General features: G+C 48.2%; 1 protein-coding gene across 1 annotated transcript in view; it reads left to right on the top strand.

Moving 5' to 3' along the window:
- The window catches only part of LOC147659122 (uncharacterized), a 63,905-nt gene that overhangs the window by 4,633 nt on the left and 36,030 nt on the right, over positions 1–23,242 (top strand). The window contains exons 2-3 of the mRNA XM_086951957.1: positions 9,777–9,899; positions 13,838–13,924. Of these exons, the coding sequence (XP_086808083.1) occupies positions 9,786–9,899; positions 13,838–13,924 (201 nt within the window). The 5' untranslated portion in view covers positions 9,777–9,785. The remainder of the gene's footprint in view (positions 1–9,776; positions 9,900–13,837; positions 13,925–23,242) is intronic.

Below are 23,242 nucleotides of genomic sequence, written 5' to 3'. Positions count from 1 at the left end.
AGCGCGCATACATACACACTCCAAGCAGCGCACATACACACTCCAAGCAGTGCACATACACACTTCAAGGAGCGTACATGCACATTCCAAGGAATGCACATGCGCACTCCAAGCAGCGCAAATGTGCACTCCAAGCAGCGCACATGCGCACTCCAAGCAGCGCACATGCGCACTCCAAGCAGCGCACATGCACACTCCCAGCAGCGCACATGCACACTCCCAGCAGCGCACATGCACACTCCCAGCAGCGCACATGCACACTCCCAGCAGCGCACATGCACACTCCCAGCAGCGCACATGCACACTCCAAGCAGCGCGCATACATACACACTCCAAGCAGCGCGCATACATACACACTCCAAGCAGGGCACATGCACACTCCAAGCAGCGTCCCAACACAAACACATGGGGAGAGTATGTAGCTTTACGGCTAGAGCGGTTGACCTCGAAGCTGGGGAACCGGGTTCGAGTCTCTGCAACAACGCATCCTGTGATTCCAGGTAAATCTCCCAGTGCCCAACGAAAATAAATGTGTCCATCTGTAACGAAACTGGTGCTCATGTAAAGCGCTTTGATACCCAATGTCTCTGGTCTAGTTTGCGCTATATAAAACTCCTAATTAAAAAGAAAATTCCAAGAGACATACATGCACACTCCAAGCGGCGTACAAGCACACTCCAAGCAGCGCACATGCACACTCCCAGCAGCGCACATGCACACTCCCAGCAGCGCACATGCACACTCCCAGCAGCGCACATGCACACTCCAAGCAGCGCACATGCACACTCCAAGCAGCGCACATGCACACTCCCAGCAGCGCACATGCACACTCCAAACAGCGCACATGCACACTCCAAGCAGCGCACATGCACACTCCAAGCAGCGCGCATACATACACACTCCAAGCAGCGCACATGCACACTCCAAGCAGTGCACATGCACACTCCAAGCAGTGCACATGCACACTCCAAGCAACGCACATGCACACTCCAAGCAGCGCATACATGCACACTCCAAGCAGCGCGCATACATACACACTCCAATCAGCGCTCATGCACACTCCAAGCAGCGCGCATACATACACACTCCAAGCAGCGCACATGCACACTCCAAGCGGCACACATGCACACTCCAAGCAGCGCACATGCACACTCCAAGCAGCGTACATGCACACTCCAAGCAGCGCACATGCACACTCCAAGCGGCGCACATGCACACTCCAAGCGGCGCACATGCACACTCCAAGCAGCGCACATGCACACTCCAAGCAGCGCACATGCACACTCCAAGCAGCGCACATGCACACTCCAAGCAGCGCACATGCACACTCCAAGCAGCGCACATGCACACTCCAAGCAGCGCACATGCACACTCCAAGCAGCGCACATGCACACTCCTAGCAGCGCACATGCACACTCCAAGCAGCGCGCATACATACACACTCCAATCAGCGCTCATGCACACTCCAAGCAGCGCGCATACATACACACTCCAAGCAGCGCACATGCACATTCCAAGCAGCGCACATGCACACTCCAAGCAGCGCACATACACACTCCAAGCAGCGCACATACACACGCCAAGGAGCGTACATGCACACTCCAAGCGGCGCACATGCACACTCCAAGCGGCGCACATGCACACTCCAAGCAGCGCACATGCACACTCCAAGCAGCGCACATGCACACTCCAAGCAGCGCACATGCACACTCCAAGCAGCGCACATGCACACTCCAAGCAGCGCACATGCACACTCCTAGCAGCGCATATGCACACTCCAAGCAGCGCGCATACATACACACTCCAATCAGCGCTCATGCACACTCCAAGCAGCGCGCATACATGCACACTCCAAGCAGCGCACATGCACACTCCAAGCAGCGCACATGCACACTCCAAGCAGCGCACATACACACTCCAAGCAGCGCACATACACACGCCAAGGAGCGTACATGCACACTCCAAGCAACGTAAAAAAAAAAAACACATGGGGAGAGGATGTAGCCTTACGGCTAGAGCAGTTGACCTCGAAGCTGGGGAACCGGGTTTGACTCTATGCAACAACGCATCCTGTGATTCTGGATAAATCTCCCAGTGCCCAACGAAAATAAATGTGTCCATCTGTAACGAAACTGGTTCTCATGTAAAACGCTCTGATACCCAAGGTCTCTGGTCAAGTTTGCGCTATATAGAACTCTTAATTAAAAAGAAAATTCCAAGAGACATACATACACACTCCAAGCCGCATACATGCACACTCCAAGCAGCGCGCATACATACACACTCCAAGCAGCGCACATACACACTCCAAGCAGTGCACATACACACTTCAAGGAGCGTACATGCACATTCCAAGGAATGCACATGCGCACTCCAAGCAGCGCAAATGTGCACTCCAAGCAGCGCACATGCGCACTCCAAGCAGCGCACATGCGCACTCCAAGCAGCACACATGCGCACTCCAAGCAGCGCACATGCACACTCCCAGCAGCGCACATGCACACTCCCAGCAGCGCACATGCACACTCCCAGCAGCGCACATGCACACTCCCAGCAGCGCACATGCACACTCCCAGCAGCGCACATGCACACTCCCAGCTGCGCACATGCGCACTCCCAGCAGCGCACATGCACACTCCAAGCAGCGCGCATACATACACACTCCAAGCAGCGCGCATACATACACACTCCAAGCAGCGCGCATACATGCACACTCCAAGCAGCGCGCATGCACACTCCAAGCAGCGCGCATTCACACTCCAAGCAGCGCCCATGCACATTCCAAGCAGCGCCCATGCACTCTCCAAGCAGCGCACATGCACACTCCAAGCTTCTTATGATTGGCGTACATGCACACTCCAAGCGGCGTACATGCACACTCCAAGTGGCGTACACACACACACTCCAAGCAGTTTATGCACACTCCAAGCAGCGTACACGCACACTCCAAGCAGGGTACACGCACACTCCTAACAGCGTTTATATCTACTCACAAGCAGCGTACATAGAGACTTGCTAGCGTAGCATGGAGACCATATTGACCCTCAGCACATCCACCCTGTCATTCACACACTGAAGCAGTGTGCGTACAGTCTTGCAAGCGTGGAGACCATATTGACGCCCCGCATATCCACTCTGCCATTGATACTCTCAAGCAGCGTACATAGAGACTCACAAGCAGCATATGTACACACTCGCAAACATGGCGACTATAGCAAAATGCTTTTTTTCATCATGATCACCCCCATTTATTTTTATGTCAAAATTGGCTATGCTTCTAGTTAGCACAGTTAACTTTCCTGTGAGTCTGTATTAGATGGTGCAAAGCGTACCCTGGGCCTGCAAGTTAAGTGTCACTTATGGACTGCGCCAATCTTTGTACCATCATTAGATTGATCATGCTGGAACTGACTGCAGGCCTACTACAGTAGCCTGAATGTGTAGTTTTAATACTGCAATGTTGACCTGTTATAATTGGGCCTTGAAAAATCATTAAAGGCATGCAGGTCTAGGGGATTGAATAATCTACTTGACCTAACTGTAATCTACTTGACCCCTAAACTGGTCTCAAATTGTGTGATCCTTGGCAAATATTTAATTTTATAGTGCCACCTTTTTCTTAAATATCACATTTTAGAGTACCTTCAAATATGTGAGTTCAGCATTTCTGCTGTACAAAATTAGCATTGCCATCAGAGCAGGGTCTGGAGTGTTTCTCAGTTCATGTTTAAAAACTCATAATTAATAAATATATCACTAAATCATAATGTGGTTGCGCCCTGTCATTTACAAACAGTATGTTTTCTATTGAAGTGGACAAAAACTTTACCATTACCATGCAGTTTTACTGATAAAACTATGTAGTGCATAAACAATGTGTAAACTTTGGGTTTCAGCAAACATATTTATCATTTGCATGTCACCAAGTAAAGTGTTCTGATTTGTTTTCATCTTTTTACAGTATTGTTTTCATCACACAGAATTACAAAAATTGGAATTCATGAAATATATTTTGAAATGTTTGTACAGATCACTTTAATAGCTATTTAAAACTTGACGCACTACAGCTTTTTATTTCACACTCTTTGTACAGCACATCAGACAGTTCACTTAACAAAACTCTGGATAGACAGTAATTGTAAGAAGATGTAAACTGACTTCTGACCTTTGTATGCCCAGAGCAAACGTGACAAGTTAAAAACAAGATTTAAAGGCATCTTTGTTGCTCCTTCACATTCTGAATGAACAGAGCACCTGTTCTTTGTCAGCTCGGCAGAACAGGTGAAGAGGCACTAAATATAGCTCGCCCTGATCAAATCTGACTCGCCATAGTGAGTTGCATGTAGCTTTCTCGAGGGATGATTATAATTAATAATAAATCAATATTAATAATTCACCCCTCAGTAGGCTTTTATGCCCAATAAGGCAGGGTGAATGGTATTTGAATGTGAATTGTTCAAGTTATCAATAAAAATAGACCCAGAAAGCGATGGAGTTGGGTTGGATACAGAAAACAGGTTTTGTCCCAGTCGAATATTTTACCGTCTGACTTAGTCTCTGAAATGGAAGGCAGAAATGCTTGATCCGCACTTTTGTGGAGCTTGGATTCCTCACGTGGAGCAAGGCTGAAAGATGCATCCATGAGGCTGGGTAGCCTCACTGCAACTTCCCCATGAAACAGATTTGCTGCTGCAGACACGCTTGAGCAGGAGCAATCGGTGTCTATGGACCAGCCGCAAAGCACCTTTGTTGTGTTGTCGTTGCCGGTTTGCCCCAGTTGTCCGGAGGATTTAAATGATGGGATTGTGGGCTAACATTTTAATTCATTCAGTTCCCATTTTGATCAATATCACATATAAGAGCACCTTCAAATATGAGAGTTCAGCATGTCTGCTGTACAAAAAACTCTCTTGTTTGATTTAATGGACTAAACCTTTGCTCCATATACAATGCAAATCTAGCTGTGTATAGGATACACATGAACCCTGACTTGCCTCTTAGTTCATTAACAGCATTGTCATCACGATGGGGGCAGGGATGTTTCTCAAATCATGTTTAGAACTATCACTTTTAATAAATACATGACTGAAGCATAAAGAGGCCGCCCTTATCACTTTTAATAAGTACATGACTAAAGCATGAAGAGGTAGCCCACTGTCATTTGCAATCGACAAATTTTATATTGAAATGGCCACATCATTTACCACGGACATGGGGCTTTACTAATAAAACTATATAGTGTACAATGTTCGGAAATTGAGTTTCTGCAAATATGTGTCATTTGCACATCACAAACTGAAGTGTTCTGATTTATTTTACTCCCATTTAACTCTGTTTGCATCACACTTCTTAGTTTAAAAAATGTGTTTTCATAATTCCTGATATATTTGGTAATATTTGTAATATTCATTGGCAGGCTATTTATTTAAATGTTATGTGTTATAGAACAAAACTGACATCTTCAGCCAGCTCACTTGACGAAAACATCTAACTGCAGTAAGACAACGAAAAATAACCTCCATTTTCCAAGCAGCAATTCGTAAAAAGACAAACTGACATTTGATCTCTTTCTTTGAACAGACAGCAAATGTGTCAAGATAAACAAGATTTAATGGCATCTTTATTGCTCATTCACTTTCTGAATAAACAGAACAACTGTTCCTTTCCAGCTTATATTCACTTTGCAATAGAAACACATAGACTTGTGTATGCAATAGGGTGAGAATATAATGCAGTCCTAAGGGAGGAAAATAGTGTAATGCATTAACAGGTAAGTACACAACTTACTCTTCCAGTCTTTGAAGGTTTAGACCAACACTGGGCTAGGTTCTCTATAAGGTAAGTGCTGCACCACCAGCGGCAGTGGGGCAGCGAGGTGCAGAGGTCACTGTACATCAATGGAGACTGGGGGCTCCTCGAAGAGGCACATTTTGCAGGTAAGTATCTGCGGTTTCAAGGCACAGTCCTGGTGGTTAAGTTCAGCAAAGGGGAAAACAAGGCAGCACCAAAGCTACACCACCATGCGGTATGTGTTTGGTGAGGGGCCCTGGAGGGTGGCACAATAAGTACTGCAGCCCTTAAAGACCATCTCTGGTCACAAGGCCCTTGGAACCACTGGTACCTTTTTACAAGGGTCTTACAGGTGAGCCAGAGGTGCGCCAATGGTAAAAACAAAGATATCATTTTGGGAAGGAACACAGGCACTGGGAGCCTGATTTGCAGGGATCCAGTGCACACTCAAAGTGCATCAGAGACCGGGAAAAAGTGGGAGGATGGGGTAACTATTCAAAAAGGACACTTTCCTACAGCATACATAGAGACTCACAAGCAAGGAGACCATATAGACAAGCAAGGAGGTCATACTGACTGTCAGCACTTCTGCTCTGTCATCCATACTCTCCAGCTCTCATCGTACACACTCACAAACAGCTTACACAGTGGATCGCAAGCATGGGGACCATAATGACCTCCATGCATCCATCTTTCATACTGTCAAGCAGCGGTCGCACACACAAGCAACACACATACACACTTGCAAGCATTGAGGCTATATAGATGCTCTGAGCAGCTACTCTGTACTTCAAACTCCAAAGCAAGGTACTCACACTCTGCAAGTAAGGAGACCATATTAACCCTTTAAGTGCTGCCGTCGGCCAACGGTCGTCACGAGCACTACCTTGCCAGTGCTGCGCACGACCATTGGCCGACGGGTCAGCATTCGTTATTCGAACGTTCAGCACTGGGCGCTGAACGTTCGACGCTCGGAAGGTGTTAACTTTTACTGCATCCATTGTATCATTTGTAGTCTTGATCTGCGTCCATACACATTTCCTAGCACGGCACAGACTGCCTAAAGCATTAAGACCTCTGTCATTCATGCTCTCAAGCTGAGAACAAACACACCCACAGCCTCAAAGAGCATATTGACTTTGAGCGCGTCCATTCTCACTCACACTCTCATGCAGCGTTCATACACAAATGCACTCCGAGTATACGCAGTAGCAGACATGGAGCCCACATTCATTCTATGCTTCCACTCTCCTTCGTACCGTACAAGTCAGAGGCCACCGAAGTCATCTGCGGCGTCCCTCAAGGATCCTCGCTGAGCCCCACCCTCTTCAACGTCTACATGAGCCCCCTCGTGGCCATTGCACGCCAGCACAACCTCAACATCATCTCCTACGCTGACGACACCCAGCTGATCCTCTACCTGACCAACGACCCCGCCGCCGCCAGAGCCGACCTTCACGAAGGGATGAAAGACGTAGCCGAGTGGATGACGACCAGCCGCCTGAAACTGAACTCAGACAAGACGGAAGTCCTCATCATGGGCTCCTCGCCCTCCGCCTGGGACGACTCCTGGTGTCTGCCCGCCCTGGGCACCGCACCCAAACCGACAGACCACGCACGCAACCTGGGCGTCATCCTGGACTCCTCCCTCTCCATGACCAGACAAGTCAACGCCGTCTCCTCGTCGTGCTTCAACATCCTGCGCATGCTACGGAAGATCTTCTGGTGGATCCCCACCGAGACCAGGAAGACGGTCACCCAGGCCCTCGTCACCAGCCGACTGGACTACGGCAACGCCCTCTATGCCGGAACCACCGCCAAGCTCCAGAAGAGACTCCAGCGGATCCAGAACACCTCAGCCAGACTCATCCTCGACATCCCACGACACAGCCACATCTCCGGACATCTGAGAGTCCTGCATTGGCTCCCCGTCAACAAAAGAATCGCCTTTCGTCTCCTCACTCACGCACACAAAGCCCTACACGATCAAGGCCCGAGCTACCTCAACAACCGCATCAACTTCTACGCTTCCAAACGCCATCTCCGATCAGCCAGTCACGCCCTCGCCGCCGTCCCCCGCATCCGAAGAACGACAACAGGAGGAAGGTCCTTCTCCTACCTGGCCGCCAAGACCTGGAACTCCCTCCCGACCTGCACCTGACCCAAGACCACCTCTCCTTCAGGAAGAAGCTCAAGACCTGGCTGTTCGAGCAGTAGCAGCACCCCCAAGCACCTTGAGACCCTCCGGGTAAGTAGTGCGCTCTACAAATGTTTTTGATTGATTGATTGTATCTCGAGCTTCGTTCATACACACTCACATGCAGCATACATACACACTTCACACTTGCAAGCATTGAGACCATATTGACTCTCAGCGCATCCACTCTTTCATTCCTACTTTTGAGAGGCGTTTAAACACCGTACCAAACAGAGAACATACACAGTCGAAGGGAGGAGGAATATTTTGATACTCCATGGATCCTCTCTGTTATTCATAATCTCAAGCAACGAAGGGCCACACCCACAGCTGTAAAGCGCTTATTGACTCTTAGTGTGTCCACTTTGCCAGTCTTACTTTCAAGCAGTGTTTACATACACTCACATAATAAATGCTCGGAAGCAGCATACATGGCTGCACTTAAGCAGCATACATTGTTGCTCTGAAGCAGCGTACATGGTCGCTCGGAAGCGGTATACATGGTCGCTCGGAAGTGGCATACATGGTCGCTCAGGAGCAGCGTACATGGTCGCTCGGAAGCAGCGTACATGGTCACTCGAAAGCAGCGCACATGGTCGCTCAGAAGCAGCGCATATGGGAGCACGGAAGCTGCGTACATGGGAGCACGGAAGTGCGTACATGGGAGCACGGAAGCTGCGTACATGGGAGCACGGAAGCTGCGTACATGGGAACTCGGAAGCCGCGTACATGGGAGCTTGGAAGCCGCGTACATGGGAGCTTGGAAGCCGCGTACATGGGAGCACGGAAGCCACGTACATGGGAGCTCGGAAGCCGCGTACATGGACACTCTGAATCAGCGTACATACCTCCCTGAAGCTGCATATACACATTCTCAGAAGCAGCGTACCTACGCACTCACAAGCATGGAGACCATACTGATTGGCTAAGTGAATGACACCAGGGTTAAGACCTGTTGCCATTTTGAACTGAAAAAATAAACATTTATTCTAGAAGGTGAAAACATTCATCGGATTTAAAACTTCTACAAAAAATTATTGTAGGTCAATCTTTTTTGTCCTCAAAATGAAGTGCCACGCAATCTGCATAAAGCTTATTCTGTCGAAGAAAGCACATTTCCTGTATATCACGGACATGTCCACAATTAGCTTGACTAGAAACTGAACGAGAACATACAAGCCATGCATTTAGCTATTAGTAGACTGACATTACTACTAAATTAAATATAAAGCTTGTAGTGTACTTTTTTAACTATTTCCCAAATACTGGCATTTGCAGGTCCTAGCTCGGAATACGCTCTCTGGTTCAGTATATAGTGCAGTGCATTGTGGGAGGAAGTGTCAATCACAGTGAGCTGCGTAAAGAGGTGTCTTTGGTAACTGAGAGGAGACAAGGAGGAGGACTCAACCTGGGCGAAGAGACCTCTTGTCTGCTGCTTACGTTACATGGAATAGCACACAGGAAATCAGTACTGCGCTTGCTAAACAGACCCAGGCGTACTATTTCTGCAGCATAGGGAGGCGGGATAGTACTTATCTGTGGTCTTCGCTCCAATTGGACAGCATTACTCCGGAATTGACGTTGTCAGTCAAAGAGCTACACTTCTCCAACATGTTCGACAACTGGTGCAAGTTTCCTTAGTGATTCCATCCCTTGGTGAAAACCCTTATCTAAAGATTGTCTAGGGTGGAGATCTTTAGAGGCTTTGTGCTTTAACTCTAATTTTAGTAGGGAGGGATCAATATGCAGGAGAATTCTCGCCTCACCTTCTCTTCCCTTCTCTTTTCAGGTGGACACCATGTCGTCTGTGATCATAAAAATTGATGGCGTTGAGGTGGCCATGGTTAGCCCTGGATTGAATACGACTGTCGTCAACCTCAAACTTCCTCAGCATAATCACATGGGTTTGAGGGTAAGCAGTGCTCTGAGAGATAAGAGTGTGTCACCGGAGTGAGTTGGCATGGGCTGTATATAAGGGAACATTTCCATAAGGCTTGCAGCCAGACCCCAAAGAGGACAGGTCAATGCTCAATGTATACGTGATGAATAAGTTAATGCGGGGTTGGATCTAGGAATGTGACCCCATCACCGCACCCCGTAAATGTCAAGGGCCTGCCTCTGTTCATTTTTATTAAGGAGTCTGACTTCATTTGCAGTCAGACACGTTATACTAGTGCAAAATGAAGGAAAAACAAACCCTAAGTTGTTGGTACCTTCAAGATCCAATGTATTTATAGCGCTCAGAAATCATTAAGTTAATTATTCATTTATTGGGATACTGATTCTCCAGCTCTCTAATTGTAGCCCTGGTAAAAGAATGTAAATGAACCCTGACAAGGAATAAGGGGGCGTGAAAGGTAGGGATGCCCTACAAGGATTTCCTACAAGGAAACCCTACAGGGATAATGCTGTACAAGAAGAGGTATTCGCGCCACCAAAGCCATGGGCCATCTCGCGGTCCATGGGGCAAGAAGGCTCAGTTCTGTCCGAGTATCTCTCTTTCCCTTTGGGACTGAGGACGCCACCTTTGAAGTGAGGTATGGTTTGGAGGGGAGAGATGCGATCTAGATCGAGTAAAGTAATAGAAAAAGGACTCCTTCTAATGTAAATGTTCTGATATTTACAGGTGCTTGAATGTGTGGCAATACTAAGGGTTTTGTTGTATCCTGCATAGAGAAACTAGTAGCCTTTTAGAGTAGTTTCAAGTCTTCTTTATTAGATCCACGTCACAATCTTAGTCCAGCCAGCTCTATATAGGTACAAGTCATGTACCAGCCATACACCAGCCCCACCAGCAGCAGCCTGCCTAGCTGCTCAGCCCATCTCCAATTGTCCCCACACATCCACTCAGGCAACCAGGCATTCCACGCATCACAGTCACACCAACATTCCGTTACCATCTCACACTCTGGCTGAGCAGCTAGGAAGACCCAGGTTGATTCCACATAAATGCAATACTTAGGATAGAACAGGTTTCTGATGGGAGTTTTGCAGACAGTGAGGTAGTTGCATCGCTTTCTGACCGGGGAAGATGTGCATTGTTATGCTGATATTGAAAAAAAAGTGTTACCGTTTATTATGGAGAAATAAAGAAAGCTAAATTCGCATCTAGTTTGTGCTTGATGACTTTCAGCCGTTGCAGTGTTGATGCATTGTCGACTTACAAGGTTTTGTTGTGTCTGTGTGAGGAAAGAAATTGTGTTGGGAAGAGTTGTATGCAGATGAGTATCGCCAGCAGTGCCCTGACATGGGGGATTTGTTCACGTTTGTTGTACAGACGGTTCTGTGCAGATGTCTTTATTGTGTCCGTTCACGGTGCACTGTTGTACTGTGTCCTTAGTGTCCATCTTTTGTTCGGTTGAAGGGTGCACCCTCTTTGCGTTGTGATTGAGTGTTTAGACGATGACAGGTTGGTACCGAGTGTTTGGACGATGTTAGTTGAATGGTGGTTGAAGTTGTGACAGGTTGGTATCGAGTGTTTGGATGTTTTCAGTTGAATGGTGGTTGAAGTTGTGACAGGTTGGTATCGAGTGTTTGGATGTTTTCAGTCGAATGGTGGTTGGAGTTGTGACAGGTTGGTATCGAGTGTTTGGACGATGTTAGTTGAATGGGGGTTGGAGTTGTGACAGGTTGGTATCAAGTGTTTGCACGATGTTAGTTGAATGGTGGTTAAAGTTGTGACAGGTTGGTATCGAGTGTTTGGATGTTTTCAGTCGAATGGTGGTTGGAGTTGTGACAGGTTGGTATCGAGTGTTTGGACGATGTCAGTTGAATGGTGGTTGGAGTTGTGACAGGTTGGTATCGAGTGTTTGGATGTTTTCAGTTGAATGGTGGTTGAAGTTGTGACAGGTTGGTATCGAGTGTTTTTGGACGATGTTAATTGAATGGTGGTTGAAGTTGTGACAGGTTGGTATCGAGTGTTTGGATGTTTTCAGTTGAATGGTGGTTGGAGTTGTGACAGGTTGGTATCGGGTGTTTGGACGATGTCAGTTGAATGGTGGTTGGAGTTGTGACAGGTTGGTATCGAGTGCTTGGATGTTTTCAGTTGAATGGTGGTTGGAGTTGTGACAGTTTGGTATCGAGTGTTTGGACGTTGTTAGTTGAATGGTGGTTGGAGTCGTTCCATATTGTTGTTTTGGAGACTGGAGTGCATTGTTTGGTGGTTGATTAAAGGTAGGTGTGATGCAACTTGTGTCTGTCACCTGGTCCTTTCCTTGTCTAGATGTCCTGCCTTTTTGTTGTTCTGTGTTTGTTCTCTACATCCTCAGTATTTTCTGTGAGTCAGCTTCAACCTGCAGAATCTGCCCAAGGCCTTATCTGAGAGGTGGGCCTTAACTCTCTCACCTGATCACTGAACTGCTGTATGGACTTGGATAGTAATGAACATTTCAGCATCTGTCCTTGCACCAGTGATGTGCACCTGCCTCTGCTCTGGTCTAAATTGACCCATCTTTAGCTGCTCCCCACTCAGCCCAAGGCCTCTCTGTCCTGTGAGTTGGGGAAAGGGGAGTGATGGTTCCCTGGAATGCTGACAAAAACCATTAAACGTGTTCTGAAGCAGCACAAGTGAGAGACCAGCCATGAAAGGGCAGCCCTTCAGTTTGGCCAAAGTTCAGTTAAAAATGTAAATGATACACGTCAAGAAGCTGTAACCAAGGTGAATTGAGGGAAAGTAAGTAATTGTATAATATAACAGCCAAACTCATGACAATGTGACAAAATATAAAGTTATAACCTCTACCTCAGATTGAGAAGAGGGACTTAAAGAAACACTTTAAATGTCAGAGAAGAAAGCCACGAAGAAGCGAGCTAGAATCATATTTAAAGAATACTCTCCTGAGGAAGGGAAACTTAAAAGATTAGTCAAACAAACAGCATTTAGAAGGAGAAGCGGACAAAGACAATTCAGATTGCAGAATCAGTGGCAAGCGATTATGGCGTACGCATGGTGGCCACCAAATGGTGGACAACAGCTGACGAAATACAAGCCTAAATAGAAGAAGGTGGACAACCGAATTAGAGAACTTATTTGTTGATAGGCTACTACTATAGACCCTGTATGTGTATAACATTTGCTCACTGCTGTTGTAAAACAACTGACTTACACCTGCGGACGGACAGATGTGGAATAGAAGTTTGGAAGCCATTTAAAGAAAGCTTAAAATAAGCTATTTTCTTGAGCAAAAACCATTGTTCTTTTTCAAGGCTGAACACAGTAAGAGAAACACTTAGTTAAGGATAGGATAGGATAGGATAGTGAAGGATAATAAATGATTTAAGAATTATCTGCAAACAAAACCTGTCCATAGGAAGAAAAGTAAGTAAACTGAGTGGTGCTCAGAAGAGGAGGCTGCCACATGCAGAACCCTGGGCTATCCCCCCATGTCTTCTAAATACTGAAGATGTATGAAGACCTGAAGAATGGATCAGCAGTGTAGTATGTGTGATACACACACTCTGCATACCTGATAAGTAATCCTACTGAGGTGTGAAGATTTACAAATAGCAGAGGTAGGTAAATGATGTGATGGGCGGCAAGTGAGGTTTGTGGGTAGCGTTGCATCTGCAAAGTTTGCTCGTCCTGCTTTGTCTTTCAATACAAAGATCTTTTTAAAGCGGTGTGTGGTTTTGGGGACATGTGGATTCTTGTATTGATGAAAGTGTTGTAGATGGACTTGGGGGATGTGAGTGAGCACTCCGCGAGTAATTCTTCGGGAGTATTCAAACCGGGTGGGTGGTAGGTGAAGGGTTCGGAAGAAGTACGGTGAAGGAGTCTCTGTGTAAATCTTGGTCTTAAAGGATATTGATGTACTAATCCTTCTTCACCAAACTTGTGTTCTCTTTCTGCAGGTGTCGCAGATCTTGGCAGGTTTGGTGTGCGTCATATTCTGCTGGACCAGTCCGTACTACCTAACTGGACTATGGACAGGGATTCCGGTGAGAAGTTTGGGCCTGCTGCGTTGATGATTGGTTTTAGGAGCACTAACCTAGGCTTTAGCAGCTACTGGGATTAGAGTTTATGGGAAACTGACATCCTCAGCACCTGAAGGCCCATCAGCAGGGGCAAGTAAGGCTTCTGTGCATAAAGATGTAAGGTTGTAATGGACCAACATCCCAGGACCATTAAGACGTGCCACAGAGTGCCCTTGAGGGAGTAAAACCCATTAAGGTCTTTACAATATGTGACCGTTGACTGCCTTCTAATGAGGGTAAAGTTGTGTATTCCAAAGGGGCTTTGAGGTTGGCTGTGTCGGAGAGCAGTGCAGTGAATTAATGAGTGAGCGAGAGAGCAGATGAGTGAATGAATGAATGAGTGAGCGAGAGAGCAGATGAGTGAATGCCAATCAACATTAGTTAAATGCACAACAGTTGATGGAAGGATTCTTGCAATAAGTCTAACCACTGGCAATCGCTCTGCGTAGCATTCCAACGCATCGTTCTTTTTCCTACCTTGCCACCTCTGTTTGAACCCAGCTATATGCAAATCACTCCTGACCCGGGGGCTCCTCTGTCGGGTGTAACTTGACTCTAGTGGCATTGGGATGGGCACGAGCGATTGCCAGTGGCTGAGAATAATTTAAGCATTTCAATCATCACTTTATGTATAATTTAGAGTGTCGCCCTAAGTGCGACAGGCATGCCCAGATGGTGGTCCGGTTCTCACTGTGACACTGGAACCAAACGCTACCAGCCTAATAAGGGCAAAACTGATCCTGGGTTGCTTGCGTTCCGGTTCAGGGACGCCCTGACTTGCAGTTCGGCCTGGACTGTCCCCATTGGAGCAGGGTCAAGACTGATTTGCATATGGCTGGGTCCAGACTCAAGTGACATGATGGAAGGAAAACTATGGGTTGGAATGCTACTCGAGCAATAGCCAGTGGTTGAGATTAATTGAAGCATTCCATCCATCATCTTGTTCTCCAAACCTGTTGCCACTTTTGTGGCCATAAAAGCAGACAGTTGACAACCATCCTTTCCAAAGAAATACATCGGACCGACCTTCCAAGGAACGAGACAGACAGAATTCTTCAGGGTTTCCTAAGCAGTTACTTAATGACTCTGGTAAGTCGACCGCTCCAAAACAAAACAAACTTAACCCAAATGACATGTCATTCATAGGACTAAGTGTGCGGACCGCTGGTATGGAGGTTCAAACTTTACCAAGTTTGTAAAAAGTTAGTAAAGTGTAACCAACTTACAACATTGAACTTTTAATAAGAGTATTAGCAGGTGAAATATTCTTTCAGAAAAAAGCAAAACCTATGTTTTTGAGTAAAACTCTCCTGGAAATGTTTTTTTCCTGAAAAATCTTCTGCATAAAACATTTTGCAGTAAATTTAACCCACAACGGTGATTTTGCAAGTGGTGCCACATATTTTACATTTGCCACCATGCTTTAAATTATAAAAGTGAACACCTGTGTTTCAGGGGGTGGGTGGTAAGAAAGGGGAACAGTGACTTTGAACGTAGAATTAACTAGACTTTCCGCACACGTTTGCCATAGTATAGCCTATGGCAAATCCGCGCCGCTCTTCAGAGCAGGCCTTTGCCCCCACTGGCACTTTACACAAGCAGGACTCTGGGGATGACCAGAAATACCTAAGAAAAGCACAGAGGGCTTCAGAAATTGGCAGCTGTGTATGGAAAGCTGCAGCAATGCAGGAACCCTGCAGGGAGAGGGTCTGAGAAAGCTTTGCAGGTTCTCGCTCCAGGGAGAGACTTGTCTGTATCCCTGATCGACTCCAGATCTTTAGTAGATCAGATCCAGCATGAGACTCCAGGAAATACTGGGGTGGACAAGTGGAGCCTCTCTCTGGAAGGAAGATTGTTTATTTATTTATTTATTTATTTTATGGTTTTATAGAGCGCGTAGTCACCCGGTGGGTATCCCAGCGCTGAACCTTTTTACTCGTAAAGGGGGATTTATCCATTAAATACGTTTTAAACCACTTTTGTAATGAATAACAAGTAGTTTTATACTCTTAAAAATACTTACACCAAGTTTTTAGTCTGAGTAAATCTACTCCCACTGGCATGGGCAGACAGTGGCTGTTCCCAGAGGGTATGATATGAAAGTTTGTGCACACCCACAAACGTAGACATGTGTCGGTATTCACAAACCTCTCCCGGACCCACTCCGCCTCACAAAATATTGGAGATACCATACTCCTGTCAAGGGCAGCAATAAATCCTGTTGAGGGTGTGATTAGGGACAGGGCACCCCCCAACATTGGTGAAGTGTAGGGAAAGGCTTTCTGTTGGGGAAAAAAATGCATCTGACACATGGTTCGAATTTATTGACAAGTGCGCATGTTAAAACGCCTCTGCTTGTGAGTAATCGGAAATTCAGAAAGGTTTCCCAGAAATACATGTGGAAACATTTAACTGCAATCCCACTAGAAACCCTTACGAATTTGAGCAAGTTGATAACCAACAGACACAGATCTTTTATTTATTTTTTGTGTGAATCTGGCACATTCTGCCCTTTATTTCCTCATGATAGTCGTTGCTGACAGACACTGTTCTCCTTTACAGCTGTCGAGGGTCTATTTCAAAGTGTCCTTTTCTCACCCCTTGCTTCCATGTTGTATCTACTACCTTGGATGGGGAGGAGAGTGGCCTCCAGATAAACTGAGAGCAAATGGTGGCCAGGCCCTCTGAAGTTATTTTCCTTCTCCATTTTCTTCGAGGTCCTCCATGTGTCACTGGCAGCCATTGAACTCCATAGTTCAATAACAACACCTTTCATTGCGGAAGCCTTATGAACGATGCCCTTATGCCCATCGTCAGTGCTCCTGACACTTCTCTCCAGCACCATGAGGTCACCAGCTGTACCCTCTCTTGTCCCCCTATGTACCATTCTTAAGTTCACTCTGAGTAAGACTGGTTTCCAGTTGGGGTGTTACTTGGAGGTGCCCCATGACCCCCAGGGAAGAGGTTCTAGGTTCAGGAGTTGATGCCAAACCTCCAGTGAGATGTTCTGTAGGAGAACCTTAGGCTCTTTCTTCACACCTGGTTCTTTCCAGGGTTGGAATGCCAAAGGTTCATTTGTCCTCAACTTGTTTTTTAAAATATCTTTTTATTGAATTTTTGACGGATAAAGGCACACCCCTGACTGAGTCCTCCGCATTCAAGTGGCCTAGCTCAAGAGTTGATAAGCTGTTTTAACCAAGTCTACTTTGAAATCCCTTCATTTTTCTGAAGAAAGGAGCCATTGTGAATGCTGTAGTGTAGTTGTGACTTCTCGGCCATAGAGCTGAACCACCTACGGTGGATACAAAACATGGCTGATCTCCTGCTTCTCCTGCTCACCAAAGATAACAAGCGAGGAAAGATCAACCCCTTGCTTGGACCTTTTAGGTGATTCTTGAATCCCCAAAACTTCCATAGAAAGTTCCAAAGATGCATTTCTTACTGCGACGTATCATCTGCTGGCATCTCCTCCCCAGCAGCGTACCCTCTCAGTAAAACCTGTAAGGAGGGCTTGCCTTTGATGCACGAGAAGCATCCATCACAGCCCTACTGAAGCCATATTACACTGTGCCCCGGGGCCGCATTGGGCATTTGCACCCACTTTGCTCTCCCCGGGGCACTTTAGTGTTACAGAAGGGGCTATAGATGCTTGTGCGGCTGATTCAGTAATACCGATTGCGCAAGCGTACATAAAGCACCAGTGCTATCTTCAGGGCGCGTTCCCTCATTTGCATGAGCACAGACCCCATGCAAATTGGGAATCTCTTTGCCTCTGCACCTCCGCCGTATTACAGATGCAGGAGTAGAGGCAATGACAGTGTGCCACCTAAAAGTTGGGGCGCTGTCAGTGCAATACCTGAGTGCGGCGCTCTGGAGGGGGAAAAGGGGTCTCTAATTCCCCTTCAAAGTGTAGATGCGCTGGAGCCAGCACTGTGAAAACACGGAGCAGCTTTAAAGTAGCCGCTCCGTTTTTCACATGAATGCGCTGCCCCCGGGGCAGCGTGGGTTTGCAGCTGACCTGAGGACCGCACATTCATCATCATATGGTACATTTTCTGTCATTGCGCCGGGTGCACCTTGTAAAAGGTGCGCCTAGTGCAATGAAGTACATTTGTGCTGCATGTTCAAAGCAGCCCCAGATTGGGAAATGAGTGAGGTACAGAGAGCACTAAAATAATACACCAACCCCCTCCAAAAAATCTGCCCTTTGTAAATTCGAGAGAAGAAAAACTAGCCTTTGCCCTAGCTGAGGCACAATGACAAGCACATAATCAAAGGATTTACTCCGCAGTGCTGCCTCAGCAACTCACAGGAAATGCAACTCGAACGAGTCTACACACTCAAGAACACTTGGACTGAAAATGGAAGAGAGCCTGAGCCCTGTGCGCATGAGGAGGCTACGGCGAACACTGGTCATAGTTTCCATTATCGAGACTCCAGGGGACTCAAGAGATACTTGTGGGAAAGTGTCCTTTTTGGTTGGTGAGGTCCCACCTTTTGCTCGAGCATTGATGGTTCGGAGCCTGCTGCCAAAGCCCCAGCGCCAGTGCTCTCTCCCTAAAACGGTCATGTGTAAATTAGCAACTACAATTGACAAGGACTTTGCACCCCCTTAATAAGTCCCGAGTATATCTTACCAGTGGTACCCCGGGCATGGGTGGTAAAGGGGTCCCAGGGCATTCAGCATTGTTTGTGCCACCCTGAGTGACCCAAGTAAGCTAACAGCAGACTGCAGAAGACGTGCAAACTGCTCGAACTAGACTCTGCCCTCCCCATGTGTGGCCAAGTCAATGCACTGTCTTTAGTATAGATCCGTCACTCTAAAGAAGGCCTCCTAAAGCCCAGGAGGTAGGATGCATTATATTAAAGATATGAACACATAAGTGCACGCTTATATGTCCCTATAGTGCCCTTTACCATTTAATGACACTATAAGTGATAGACGGTCCACAGAATAACATAGGCTGGCACCTGGGCAAACCTAAGGTTGGCAGCTCCATTATATATGTAGAGTTTGGTATCAAACAATGTGTCTTCTCACTCCTGACATCAATCCTGTGCCATGCACCCATGAGACTAACTTGGAGGTTGCCCGCCTGGTTGCCTTATCTTTCCTCTCCTCTCGGTAATAGCCAGCGCTTGCTGCCACCAAGAAAGGATTCTGACCTCCTGACAGACAGTGTGAGCACTCCCAGGAGTTAGGAGCAAAGGCCTGAGCAGTAAGGAGATAACACCTCCTCCCTCTCAGGATAGCTAGTGAACTGGCGCATCAAGGCAGTGAGCTTCAAAAGCTACACCGCCTCTGATGTGCATCCAGGCTGCCTCCCAAAGGAAGGAATCACCACCTCTATGCCCCCAGGCACATTTGGCCCCGCGCAGGTGGGAAAATTAGATAGTCAAAAAAGACGTATAACCCCAGAAGGCTAGCAACACCTCTAGGGTGGCCTGCCTGGTCTGTCCAGCTGAAGAGGACATCTGCCATTTTTAATAGTGGTAGAAAAGAGGATTGTGGGTAGAAATGGGGACCTACACCCCCAAGTGTGGTCCCTTTAGGGGGCCAATTGCACCCACATCTATCACACCCCTAAATTTAGTATTCAATGGGCTACCCCTGGCACCAGGACCTCCGTTCGGAACAACCTGCATCAAGGAGGACAAAGAAGAGACCAGTATCTGTGACGACTTGACTAGCAGACAGCAAAAGAGGGCTACTCTGTCCCTGTGGCAATGCTCCTGGAACTGCCTGATCAAGGCTCGTCCTAGGCTAACTCTCGGTTCCCGTAGACAGAGGGATCCTTGTGAGAGCCTGAAGCACCCTCAGACTCCCCCTGGGGTAGTGGCCCTAGTCTCCTGCAACCTGCAGGTAAGACAATGCTCCTTATTCGAAAAATCGCTGTCCATTAGGCCCTCCAAGGGATGTCCTAAATCCAGGTGGTCTAGTGTGTTTGGGAACTGTAGTCCTGCCTTCCACGAAGTTAAAGCCAGCTACCATGGTCCCTGGGACCACTGGACGTCGAAGTACCCATCTGCTCTGCTTGCCGCTGCCAAGGCTTGTTGGTCGTCAGTCTGACAACTGACCCCGGCATTAGGTGCAGCACCTAGAGGGAATTCAATTTGATGTTCATCCGACATAAGCAGTGGCCTGGTTGTTGTGTTTTTGCATCTTGTTCCCCACAGCTTCGTTAAAGTGGTAAAAGAAGCTGTGGCACAGCTCCCGTTCGGCACCAGGAGCAGCCAGGACCACTCTGCACCTGGGCTCCAAGGGCCAGGTACAATTGAACTGACTGCCTTGGGTTGGTCCTGGGACTCATCACCTTTACCCTCCATTAGTTCCACGCATCTCTCCCTTCATGTGATCAACTACCACTTTTGTTTTTTACCATTGACCTAAATGATAATGTTTCACTGTATTAATTTAAACTGCCTTTCCATTGTTTCTAAAATCCATTACTCCGGTTAACTGTATCTGATTTCCTTTGTTTTGGTGGCTAAATTAAGATACAAATCTGCTTTATTTTTTATAAATTGGTGTCAGATTTCTTTTGAGTCTTGTCAATTACTTATCGTCCATGTTGGTACTCTGAAATGCTTAATACATGTTCCTCTATTAAAGCCGGACTACTCTTTGCTACTCTACGAGGACTGAGCTAATGATTTAGTTGTTTGAATCCAAGGCCAATTTTTGGGGTTCGTGATAGTATTGCATGGTGAAGCCGAACCAGCATCACTACAGAATACTCCATCTTCCTACAATACTCTGCTGAGAAATATAGGAAATTCAAGTAGAAAATCCGAAGGATTCTGAGGATTAGTACAGCCACAAAATGTGGGTGGGTGGGAGCCCACTCCTCTGCTGGGATGCTTTTCCAGTTGCAATGGGTGGTGCTGATAGATCTTTTGTGGTGTAGGATGGGTATGCTGTAACTGGCAAGAGCATAATATCAATCAATCAATCAATCATACCATTTATATAGCGCGCTACTCACCCGGAAGGGTCTCAAGGCGCTTAGGGGAGGGGTCCGCTACTGCTCGAACAGCCAGGTCTTGAGTTGTTTCTTGAAGGCGAGATGGTCCTGTGTCAGCTGGAGGTGGATGGGGAGGGAGTTCCATGTCTTGGCTGCCAGGTAGGAGAAGGATCTTCCTCCGGCGGTGGTTCTTCGGATGCGTGGTACGGCGGCGAGGGCGAGGCTTGTAGAACGTAGCTGATGGGTGGGCGTGTAGAAGGTCAGGCGGTCGTTGAGGTACTTGGGGCCCAGGTTGTGGAGAGACTTGTGTGCGTGGGTAAGGAGCCTGAACATGATTCTTTTGCTGACTGGGAGCCAGTGCAGTTCCCACAGGTGGCCGGAGATGTGGCTGCGTCGGGGGATGTCCAGGATGAGTCGGGCGGAGGCGTTCTGTATGCGCTGGAGTCTTTTCTGTAGTTTGGCTGTGGTTCCAGCGTAGAGGGTGTTCCCGTAGTCCAGTCGGCTGGTGACGAGGGCCTGGGTGACCGTCTTCCTGGTTTCGGTCGGGATCCATCGGAAGATCTTTCGGAGCATACGCAGGGTGTTGAAGCACGATGAGGAGACGGCGTTGACTTGTCTGGTCATCGAGAGGGAGGAGTCCAGGATGAAGCCCAGGTTGCGTGCGTGGTCGGTTGGCTTGGGAGCGGTGCCCAGGGCGGGGGGCCACCAGGAGTCGTCCCAGGCGGAGGGCGATGGTCCCAGGATGAGGACTTCCGTCTTGTCTGAGTTCAGTTTCAGGCGGCTGTTCTTCATCCATTCGGCAACGCTTTTCATCCCTTCGTGCAGGCTCGTTCTGGCGGTGGCAGTGTCTCTGGTGAGGGAGAGGATCAGTTGGGTGTTGTCAGCGTAGGAGATGATGTTGAGGTTGTGCTGGTGTGCGATGGTTGCAAGAGGTCTCATGTAGACGTTGAAGAGGGTGGGGCTGAGTGATGATCCTTGTGGTACGCCGCAGATGAATTCGGTGGCCTCGGATCGGAACGGGGGGAGGCGGACTCTCTGTGTTCTTCCGGTGAGGAACGAGATGATCCACTCCAGAGCCTTCTCTTGGATCCCGATGTTGCTGAGGCGTTGGACTAGAGTGCGGTGGCAGACGGTGTTGAACGCTGCATAGAGGTCCAGGAGGATGAGGGCCGCTGTTTCCCCGTTGTCGAGCAGGGTTCTGATGTCGTCGGTGGCTCCGATGAGGGCGGTCTCGGTGCTGTGGTTGGCTCGGAAACCGGACTGCGAGGGGTCGAGGGATCCGTTCGTCTCGAGGAAGGCTGCAAGCTGTTGTTGGTCTTCTCGATGACTTTGGCAGGAAAAGGGAGGAGCGAGATGGGGCGGAAGTCCGCTGTTGGTTTCTTCAGTAGGGCATTGAGCTCGCCATGCTTCCAGCTCTCCGGGAAGGTGGCGGTGTTGAAGGAGGTGTTGATGACGTCCCGGAGATGGGGTGCGATGATGGAGTCGGCCTTGTTGAAGATGTGGTGGGGGCAGGGGTTGGTTGGAGATCCGGAGTGGATGGTGTTCATCGTGCGGGCTGTGTCTTCGGTGGTCACCGTGGTCCAGGTGCGGAGGGTGGCGGTGGGGGGCATTGGTTCGACGGTTGGGTGCGTTGGTGGTGCGTCAAAGCTGTTGTGGATGTCGGTGATCTTGCGGTGGAAGAACGAAGCGAGAGAGTCGCAGAGATCCTGTGAAGGAGTGATGTCGTTGTTGCCGGTGCTGGGGTTGGAGAACTCCTTGACGATGCTGAAGAGCTCCTTGCTGTCGTGGGCGTTGTTGTCCAGTCGTTCTTTCAGTGATTTCTTCTTGGTGGTGCGGATGAGCTGGTGGTGCTTGCGGGTAGCGTCTTTGAGGGCGGTCATGTTGTCTGTGGTCTGGTCAAGGAGCCAGGTTTTCTCAAGGGTGCGGCAGTTCTTCTTGGAGTCCTTGAGTTCTTTGGTGAACCAGGAGGCCTTCTTGCTTCTGGGTCTGCTAGGAGGGTTCTTCAGTGGTGCGAGGTCGTCGGCGCAGGCGGTCAGCCACTGCGTGAAGTTGTGGGCTGCTACGTTGGGGTCCGCTGCCCTGGCGGGTGGGTTCTGGCTGAGGCAGGTGGTGAGCTGGTCGGCGGTGATCTTGCTCCAGCTCCTGTGAGGAACCTGTTGCGGGTGGCGGTGGGTCGTCGTTCTTCTGAAGCTGAAGTGGACGCAGCTGTGGTCGGTCCAGTGAAGTCCGGTGGAGTGGCTGAAGGTGATGTGCTTGCTGGATGAGATGACGGGGACAAGCGTGTGGCCGGCGTAGTGGGTGGGGGTGCTGACCAGTT

Source organism: Lissotriton vulgaris, unplaced genomic scaffold (assembly GCF_964263255.1).
Source record: "Lissotriton vulgaris unplaced genomic scaffold, aLisVul1.2 SCAFFOLD_2691, whole genome shotgun sequence".
NCBI lineage: Eukaryota > Metazoa > Chordata > Amphibia > Caudata > Salamandridae > Lissotriton > Lissotriton vulgaris.
Note: the sequence above shows the minus strand (reverse complement) of the source record. Positions and strands in the feature narration are given on the sequence as shown.